This window comes from Rhagoletis zephyria, unplaced genomic scaffold, assembly GCF_001687245.7.
Source record: "Rhagoletis zephyria isolate East Lansing unplaced genomic scaffold, Rhagoletis_zephyria_1.1 Rzeph_scaffold_01356, whole genome shotgun sequence".
Lineage (NCBI taxonomy): Eukaryota > Metazoa > Arthropoda > Insecta > Diptera > Tephritidae > Rhagoletis > Rhagoletis zephyria.
Genome location: NW_016158440.1, coordinates 84,933 through 95,801, shown reverse-complemented (window position 1 = coordinate 95,801; position 10,869 = coordinate 84,933). Strand labels below are relative to the sequence as shown.

The following is a 10,869-nucleotide window of genomic DNA, read 5'->3' as shown; positions in this document are numbered from 1 at the left end:
TGAACAGATACTGTTCCTTACGCATAATGCGTACTAACGGACCAACAAAATTTTTGAAATACAGCCCCAAACTATTATTGACAGACCACTGTGATTCACAGTTTGCCTTACATGATGAGCATTGGCTTAATTTGGGTTTTTGATCCAATACCATGCCCGGCCATCTGATTGAAAGCGATTAATTTAGTCTTGCCAGACCAAATAACCTTCAATTGAAACTTAAAAATGTGTTTTTTATTGCATTCTGAACGGCCTAAGATATCCCAATAGGCAACGGTCCGGTTTTCGGGCGATACAGCAAAATGCTACCACACTCGCACATGTATTTTGATCAAATTTGTTTTTTTCTTCTTTCACGATGCCTTTGAGCTCAATTTGGCAATTCTTCGCCTTGCTATCTACTGATTTGCATTAAAGTTTAATACCTTAAGCGCTTCTGTAATAGTGGCTGCATCGATACTTGCTGCTAAGTTCACAAGATATCGGACCGTAATATTTGACAGACAGACACGGAAGCAAAGTCGGCAGGTGTATCAATCGAGATGACTATACGCAGATGGTCTCATACTAAGGTCAACATAGGTCGTCATATGCTGTTTATCAGACCAGCGCTGCCGATTATTAGTCAGGCGAGCTGCAGCAGCTACCCATAATCCTGGTGGGTACGGCGTCGTTCATTGTGCAGAATGTCGAATCGTCTATTTACTCAGCGAATTGTTTCCCCTTACGATCGTTTGACAGGGTTGAATGCCAAAGATCGTGGTGCGCATTGAAGTCACCAACTACCATACGGTTTTCACCTCTGAAGAGCGCACCTATTTCAGCGTGATATTCTGCCGGGCAACTGGTGACAGGGGGTATATATACGTTAAATATTTCGAGCTCGACATCGCCTGACCGGATAGCGCAATACCCTGATATTCTAGGATTATATCCCTGCGGTCGATGTCTGCTTCAATAAGACGATAATACACGGTGTGGTGCGTGATGAACGCTAGGCCATCACCATTATCGCGCTCGCGATCTCGACGGTGCACATAGTATCCGGCGCAATTCAACAGAGTTGCAGCTTCGTCTCTTGGACCGCAGCTTTTAATATTCCATACCGGCCCATGAAGACGGTTATCTCCTCGATCTTGCTCCGAAGTCCGTTACAGTTAAATTGTAGCACTTTTGTATACCTTGGGAGACCAATTAGTATGTGGGATGTAAGGAAGTTGTGTTGCCTGCTGGCCCCCTGCTTTATGTGCTGCAGACGAGGGTGCTGCCTTGTGGTGGTAATGGGCACACAAAAGGGAAACACGTAGTCGCTGTATTGCAGAGCTCGGAACACGTGATGAAGAGTTAGTAAGATGAGAAGCAGGTGGAGAGGCTACATCTGCGCCATCGACGACTGTAGCAGCAGCAGTATTTAAAACATATGGGAGAGGATGAGCGGGTTCTACAGCATCAGCTCCAGCAGCGGCAGCGGTTTGAGCGTAAGAGAGAGGTCCAGTGAGAGAATTAGCAGCATCAGTGATCGGAATGGTCGATCTCTGTTGATAGGGAGAGTTGCTTAGAGAGTTAGCGTTGTTTTTGGCTGGCAAATTAGTAGTTTTGCGAGCGCTGCTAGGTTCATTGGCCGTGGCCTTCCAATTCCATTATTAGCAGCTTTAGCGTTGTTGTTAGAATATATGTTAGAAACCGAATTGATAAACTCTTTAATATGATTTATATTGTCCATGACACCATCGATTTTTGATTGGCTAAGAGATAGTATACGATCATTACAGACACCACACCTGTATACCACATTATGATTGCTAATGATTGCATTTATGCAACTGGCACTCAGTTTGGAACATTTTATATGCGTTAATGAGCAACATATACCGCACGTAATGTATTCGTTGGCTAAGCATTTCAATTTGCATGTCACGCAATTAGCCATGGCAAGAGACACAATGAAGCAGCCACAGCCACTTCGAGCACTGGACTGAAAAACCGAGCAGATTGTTGTCGGAGGGACTAGGAGTTGCCAGAGGCGGTGTGTGGGTGGAGGTGCTGTAGTGTTCGTATGTGTGTCTATTGTTGTGTCGTGTTGGGGTGCGGTAGTGTTGTGCTGCTCGGGCGAGTGGCGGTTTGCCGTGGAGGCGGTCCGATTCGCACAGCGCCGAGGTCCACTGCCGATGCGTGCGTAGGACCGAGCAAGTGCGGAGATGACTCCACCCTAAACGGGGATAGATTGCCGAAACAAGAGTCCTTGGTCAGGTAAAATCCGAGTCACGTACGGCGGCCGGTTCGGCTGTCGTGGGAATGTGACCAACACTATATGTGTGTATTGTTTTATTATTATTATTATTTATTAACAATATTAAATAAATTAACAAGTTAAGGTGTTCTTACACGATATGTATTTGCATGTGTACATGCCACTTTTTACATATGGAAATGTCAACATATCGTGTAAAGGCAAATTAGATTTGTTTCTGTACAAAGCAGATGCACGTACATACGAAATAGAAATGTTTATATTTTCATCTGACACACAGATAGAATTATCTGAGTTTAGTTTATTTCGTATTTTTAAATAGGTAAATAAAGACTGTGAATTTGACAGACACACGCAGTTACATATGTATTGAAAAAGTCAAATTTACAGATACAAATACATATCGTGTAAGAAAACCTTTAATATAATTTGTGAGCATTAGCTGCCAAGGCTATCAGCTCTACTTAACTGTAAAAGTGTTTTAGAAAAAGGAAAATATATCAGAATTTTACAGAAACGGCTGTTAGATAGGTATTTGGACGGCTTTGATATAACTGATGACGGAATTTATGTTGTCCTTTGTGGAGTTACTAAACAGCTCGACCCAGTTGTGTTTGAAGTATCGGCGTCTAGTTCCTTCCAGAGAAGTGCACTCGGAGAATATGTTTTTTAAAGTTAAATCCAATTGCGCGGCCAAGATGGTGGCGGGTTACCCAATAGGTGTTCGTGGGTGCAACGCGTGTGACCAAGACGGAGACGCAAGAAAATTTGAATGTGCAGTTTCAAAATTGTCGTACGATAAATTGGGGTTTGAGTTCACGGTTTATGTTAGTGTAGTGATGGCGGCTGTAGTTGTGCCATTTCTGCGTGCTTTTATGAAGTAAGTGACAAAGGATAAATCGTCGCAATCTATTTGTCTTATATGCTTAGGTTTGACAACAGTCTTCAGAAAGTTATTGCTGCTGAAAAACATATTATTCACAAAACGGCAAAAATATTGAAGACTGTTGAAAATATTAGCTGATAAGACAAATATGACAACTTCTGAATTATTTTAAAGAATTGCTATTTGGCAGAGCCATTAGCGACGACACTTTTAGTTTGTGTGGTCAAGCGAAGTATGTATACTGGCGATCAAAAACGAGTGCGTGTACATTTTACTACTTACAGTAACATAACTTTTTTAAATCATAAGCGGATTTCTTTGAAATTTTCACCAATTGGTCCTTATTAGCGTGGGCCGAAAATTCGTTCCGTCGAAGATGTTTAAATTAGGGGTAAAACCTCCCCTGCTTACTATGTCGCGGAAGTTGGTGAAAACATATACTTAATACTTGCGCCGGGTATTTAATGTTCGGCTCCGCCCGAACTTAACTTGTTATGTTTAGTTTTTCTGTATACCAGGCTTTATTCCTTAGATAATAAGGACTAGCGTGGGCCCAAAATCTGCTTTAGAATATTGATTGGTAATAGCACAAATATGGTTCATAATGCTCTAAAAACAATCTGTGTGAAAGATGACAATTTTTTGTCAATATGTTAGGCTCGCCCAACCAACCACATCAGTAGGCATAGCAACAACGAAGAATGGTTGTTGTTGTTGTAGCAGCATACAAATTCCCCAAAGACTTTTTGGGGAGTGTTGCTGGAGTGTGCTGGGTGATGTCGGCGAAAACGAAGAGCGGAGGTGTGATGTTTGTCATGCAGAAAATCGACGCACGCACTTTTATATATGCGGAACATTAAAGACGACAATCAAAACAGCCTACTGCTTGGTGTAATGCCGTAAAGTGTTCACTTTGCGCTGCGTTAACACATTGAAAGTTTGCGTGTGTCATTAAAATAAATTTGATTTAAAAGCTTATAACAAGTGCTGGTTACGACAGATTGTAATTAGCATTTTTATGCAATTAATGATTGCAATCAAAAATTAATTGGAATCAAAAATGTATTGCATTCAATTTATTTTAACTGATTGCAAATTTTAATTTTTGCAATCAAAATATAAGCAATCGATGCTGATTGAAATTAAAACAGATTGCAATATTACGTAAAATATGCGATTGCAATCGAATTTGATTGCAATTTTTACAGGCTTGCCTGAGACTGAGATATTGTGAAATTCAGAACCTCCCTGTATAAAGCTAAACCATATTGGTTACAAAATTAATAGATAAAAATCAATTGTATTTAAGGTGAAATTTAATATGCTGTCATATAGATAAATCAGGGGGCGTTCAGAAATCACGTGATCATTTTGTTGACATTTTGATTTTCATCCGGGATTTTCATCCGGGCCTCCGTCAGAAAACACAAAAATAGCCGACTTAACACGTCCACATTAACCTTTTATGACATTTCGCAAAATCGACTTTTTACTCCTGAAAGTCGAATTTTAGTGATCGACTTTCAGTTTATGGAAGTCGACTGAAGTCGACTTTTCACTTTCGACTCTCGACTTTTTTTAATTTATTTGCCAATAAAAACTGATATTCTAACAAGCGCGCGGAGTGCTGTTTGGTCGTATTTAAAAAAAAATCTCAATAAAACTGAAGTGAAATGTGTGTGTGGTAGCGAAATGAATTTTAATGGCAGTACAACAGTACAAATCATTTAAGAGCAGCGCATAAAATTATTATACGAAAACGAATTCCTCAAATTTGTTAATCGTTTGTCTCCACAATCTTCAGTTAATAATGAGGTAAGATAAACATATTATATTATTATTATATTTATTTTAACAATTTCATGCAAGAAAGTTTTTCTGCTTGGGTTTATGTAAGTTTTTACAGACTGTCTTTGGTTCGAATTTGACCAATCTGTAAGGTACAAAATTTTAAACACCGCTAAAAACGTTGCTGGTAGGATTCCAGTTAATATGCGACATTAGTCGTGTGGATAGTCCCAATCCACTAGCTGTCTGGGCTACTCCCATATTTATCCATGCTTATAAAGTGGTACTTATATTTCTACCAAAACCCGCCAATTCTGCTCCATCGGAAAGGCCACATTTTTCAAAAAGTTGTCCGTAATTACCAAATATCGATTCAAAAAATTTGTAGAATTTTTTTTGTGAGAATTTAAAATTTTTTTTCAAAAATAAGCATTTTCATGCTTTAGAACTGGAACAAAATCCAAAATTTTTAAAAATCCTATAGTGTGTTTTTTTTTACCTAGCATTGAATTTCACTAAATTACAGATTATTCTAAAGACCACTAGTAAATCATGATATTTTTGGCGTATTCTGACTCTTATATTTATAGCTAATATATGAGTTAAATGCAGAGTATACTTAATACATTTTCTTTTTATTAAAAAAGTCGAAAAAAGTCGAACAAAGTCGACTTTTCTTCGTGGATCGGTCGACTTTTAAAGTCGACTGTACAGAGTCGATCGAAAAGTCGAAAGTCGACTTTCTAGTGAAGTCGAACAACCCTAATCCGCCTACGACTTAATTTAGCAGGAATCGCAAATATGTCGCGCTTCTAGATATTTGGCAACCGAGATGTAACAATTTTTCATGAAGGTCGCTTAAGGTTTGAGATATTTTTTACAAGACTCAATACGTTTTTTGATTTTAGAAATTTCGTTTGATTTGCCACATTGTATTCAGCTTTCAGTAAAGAAAGTTGATTCCGCAGAACATCCTGCGCTGGGGTATTACGACAAATTGACGTAGTAAACTCTTCAGAGTTATTGCTATTTTGAACTACGTCTGTGGTTTCATTCTGGCTGCAGTCGGTTTCAACTGCGGGTGTAGAACTATCGTTCAGTTGAGGCGTTTCTTTATCATTGTTCTGAAATGTACAACCTTTAAATAAACTAAAATCTGTCATCACCTTTTCATTTCGGTTTTGTTAGTACTGGGCAATATTGGCGATCTTAACTTTTGTCGTTGCCTGCTGTAGCTCTTTAATTCTATTTAAAATAATGCTTTCGTTATGAGTTTTGTCTGCACAAGTTTTCTTAGCATCTCTCCAGAAGATGTTTGTACTTTCCTGGCACGCTGCTTTTGTTTTATTTGTATGTCGTGCAACATATGCACGAAATAGCTGCAAATGTAGATTGGAATTCATTTCACCATAACTTTTTGAACTTAAATCATAGAAAGAGTTTGAATAATAATACCGGTTTACAGCAAAAATGTTCTATGGATGCCACTATCCAATTCCTATGTAGAATTGCTCGGCGACTCCGAAAATCGAGTTAATTTTTTTTCTATGGATACGTTTTCAAGATGTTTTCATTTTACCGTTATTCAGCTTAAAGCAAAAATTGGTTTCTTTTAATCACGTATATCTTACGAACCAATTTAAAAATCTTAATATAAACTACGGCAAATGAAAGCTAATGAAATTCTCCATAACCGTATATACATCGCTTCCCGATAGGGCGTATAGTTTCTGACAAATTAATTAATCATTCCAGCTTTTTTTATTTTTTAATGAAAAAATTAAAAAAAAATCAAACTGTAACAGAAGAAAAATTTAAAAAATTACAGGTTCTGGGCCAAATTTTGGCATTTCTACTAAAGCCTGTTCTGTTACAAAAAAAAAAACCAAATTACTAACAGGCCAACCTAATATTACCGGCGTGAATTTTTCTACGCACGCACGCAAGTTTTTCACATTTGAGTAACCGAAATAAATTTGCGTGCGTGATTTTTCAGAGTTGCATTTCTGTCCTATTTCAGAAGTTGAGCAAAATTTGAGCATAAATGCAGAATAGTTTCGATTCTCAAATTAAAAAAAACACATGGGGATCGATAGTGATCATTAAGGTGAGTTTTCTTGCAGACACAACAACTACAATTTTTTAAATCAAAATTTCTTAAAGATGTATGTATGGATTTTAAAAGTTTTGGTCTCAATGGATAGGAAATTTAGTTCCCTTTAATTTGATGTACATACTTTATATATGCCTTGTTTAGTTTTCACAAAAATCTTATTAATGTACGCATAAAGGAATTCCGCTTCTCCAGGCTTTCGTTTTCAAAAAATTTTGATTTAAAGAATTGTTTAATTTGAACTTTGACTCTTAATAACTTCTGTAGTTGTTGTTTCCACAAAAAATAAATATAGCCTTATGTTCAGCTCGATCATCTCTATCGACCCCAATACTAATTTTTTTAATTTGAAGCTCGGAGCTATTCTGCATTTGTTCCAAAATTTTAATTCATAGTCGCGGCAAAAAAATAAAAAAATGGAAAAACTGGAATGAGTAATTAATTTGTCAGAAAGTGATGTATATATGGTTTATGGAGAATGTCATTAGCTTTCATTTGCCGTATTTTATATTAAGATTTTTAAATTGGTTCGTAATATATACGTGGTTACGACGATCACGTGATAATACGAAACACTTCGATATTCGAAAAACATACATAGATGCAAAAAACCGCTATATATAAAAAGTTTGAGGTCGATCGCCTTAAAATGAACGCTCAGCGCTTTGAAACAACTCATAGATACTTACTTCTCGCGCTTTGCTGCCTCGATGTTCAACTGCAGACGCTCATTGAGAAACTCTATCACTCCGTTCTGTTCCATCAAGAGCGGCACATGATAAATTGAGCTCAGATCGTGTATGCATATAACTTGATCGGGAGCAACATGACAGAAATTACTAATTTTTTCCTTCACTTCCAGTCCAATTGGCTTCTCCGAGCGGCAAACAATCAAATCAGGACTCAAGCCGAAGCCGCGCAATTCACGCACAGAGCTCTGGGTGGGCTTTGTTTTCGGTTCACCGGTGGAACGTGGCGATGGCACAAGCGAGACATGTGCGACGCAAAAATTTTCACGTTTCACACGAAATTGGAATTGGCGAAAGGCCTCAACGAAAGGCATACCCTCAATGTCACCAATCGTGCCACCCAATTCGACAATACACACTTGCGGCTGTGAATTTCCTTGTACTGGGCGTTGTGCTACCCGAGCTACCCACTCCTGAATGGAATCAGTAATGTGAGGTACAACTGAAAGTGCAATTATTTACTATAGCAAATTATAAGAGGGAATGACCATTGAATTACCTTGCACAGTTTTACCCAAATATTCACCGGTCCGTTCTTTCTCAATAACTTTTTGGTAGATCTTACCAGTTGTTATATTGTTGTCACGGTGCAAAGTTATGTCCAGAAATCGCTCATAATTTCCCAAATCCAAATCGACTTCGCCGCCATCATCTAATACGTAAACTTCACCTTTGACGAAAACGAAACCAGAAAATATATTTAACATTTTAATGTGAATTTTATAATTTAAATTCTAAAATAAAGAAAATAGTTCAAATGTTTTCAAAAGCCTAGAGGCTGGTTTCCATTGAGTTTTTTTTAACAAAATTTTTCGGCATATTTTGATACAACTTTCATCTCCTTAATCCTTGCCGTTACTGATAATAAACGGTTTTGCCCAGAAATAGAAAAATATTAACTCAGTTTGTATGGAAGACTTAGCCGACATAATTATATCAAATAAAACACGCCTAATGTTATGATCCAAACGCTACCAGATAGGCATTTAAGCAAGGCTTGAATACTAAATGAAATTAATCGTAATGCTGTTAATAATGATAATAATATTTTGGCGCATACACTTTTGCTAAGTGTTTGGCCGGGCTTCTCCTGCAATTTGTGGTCAGCGTCTTGATGTTGTTATACAAATGGAGGGACATACAGTTTTAAGTTTAATTTAGATGTTACCTAGACCAGGAATCGGACCCAGATCCTACGGAGCGGTAGTACGCACCTCTGACAACTCATCCACAATCTGTTGACATAGTGAAAACAAGAATTAATCATGCCTATTACGGTATCCGACGGATGCCATTCGTACGAATCTAATCTTTCACTCTCGCTTGTTATGACAGTGCGAATCAGATTAGATCCATGCGGTTGGCATACGCCGGATACCGTAATAGGCATGAATGTGTACTCCTATTGTATGCTCAACCACTTACCTCAAATTACATTAAAAATATATTTTAATATTAAACCACTGAAGTTTCTTAGAATTAATTCACAATTTATTAATGACTTATGTAAGCAAATAGTCACGTTTGCAAACGTTCAAACTAGAGTTTCATATTCAATGCCCCGCGTTGCGGATACTACACAAAGTAGCAGTATATGTAGGTATACTTACAACTAAGCAATACATCTAAGTATTCATTCATACATATGTATGTGTATATTTACAGTCTTATATAATGAGCTTTAATGTTACAAAACTAAAAAAGAAGTCGTGTTCACAGTTTCTAATGAAATGAGCAACTAATTCCATTATGACTTAAACCAATTATCCTCCGATTTATTTATTTGGTCTCCTCCAAGTCCTCTTTATATAGCTCCTTGAATATTAGCTTTTGTATTTTAGTCCGTATGCGCAGTTTTTGCGCCGCTGTCAGCTGTTTCATGTAGGGGTGTAAACTGAGCAGGTAGTGATAGTCATCATCTTCCGGTACCAGCGGTGCTGTATTATCCATCGTGGACGACCCATTGAAATTACTATCCTCCGACAACCGCGGACGCTTTAACTTCAGCGCCGGTATTAAACCATTCGAATATGAGTGTTTGGTAAAATTCAAATGCTCATGACTGCCGTGCAAGCAACTGCTGCTTCCGTTCAAGGAGAAATCTTCCCGCTCCTTATTCAACGCTGCGGCTACAGCCGTAGTTAGTGCATTGGCGGCGGCGGCAGTTGTTGGTGGGGGGTGATGCGCTTTGTTGTATAATGGTGGCGGTGAAACAGAGCGTATCTTGTGTTGCTGAGTGGCGACTGCCAGCGAATTTGCGGCAACATTGGCTGCGCTAACTATGCTCGAGATGGGGGTTGATGGTGGTGTGATGGTTGTAGTTGTTTGTGCAGTGGTGGTGATTGAGTGGCCGATGCAAGCACTCAGTAAAATTGAGCTGTCACTGCTTGTCAAGGAGGTACTGCTGCAGTTTTTATTCACAGTAGTGTTGTTATTGTTTGCTTCTATTGATTTCTTTGACAAGTCCTGCGCCTCCTTTTCGCCATCATCATCGATAAGATGTGCGGCTCGTAGTAAAACGCCAGCGCTTTTTAGAATCGAACGTGCATCTTCTGTTTTGATGGTGGTTGATGTTACAGAATTTGTGTGCGCCGCTGGCGGAGTGGGGACAGCGGCGTCGTCATCATCCTCATCGGCATCATCTTCATCGAACTCTTCATCGCTGTCTTGCATGCGACGTATAAGCCCATTCGTGAGATCTGGCTCAACCACAGTCTTCTCACAATCCTGACTCTGTTGTGTAAAATAGTACGACTGATCTTGTTCGCCTTTAGGCATCCGATGACGCATATGATCAGCTGTAACAGTAAATTAGGTTTAAATAAACGAGCTTTTGTACTAAACGATGTGAAATCAGCAGAAAGCAGTGTATACAGGGGTGGCACAAATAACTTAAAATTGGGTGGAAGGAAGAAACTTGCAAACAAGAAACTTCTATTCTTATTTCGTTTAACTAAAAATCTAAATCGTCTACTTTCCCCAGCATACTACTATTTTCCGCTGCTTTCATAAATTCCATTTTCCATTATACATATGTATTAAGAACTCACTCAAAAATAGCAAAGCGTAATAATGTATCCAC

The 10,869-nt window shown here is 38.4% G+C and overlaps 1 protein-coding gene across 1 annotated transcript in view; it reads right to left on the bottom strand.

Moving 5' to 3' along the window:
- The window catches only part of Ctps (CTP synthase), a 96,069-nt gene that overhangs the window by 18,165 nt on the left and 67,035 nt on the right, over nucleotides 1–10,869 (bottom strand). Inside the window, exons 2-3 of the mRNA XM_017617200.1 lie at nucleotides 8,287–8,457; nucleotides 7,728–8,229 (exon numbers count right to left, since the gene is read on the bottom strand). Coding sequence (XP_017472689.1) covers nucleotides 7,728–8,229; nucleotides 8,287–8,457 — 673 coding nt within the window. The remainder of the gene's footprint in view (nucleotides 1–7,727; nucleotides 8,230–8,286; nucleotides 8,458–10,869) is intronic.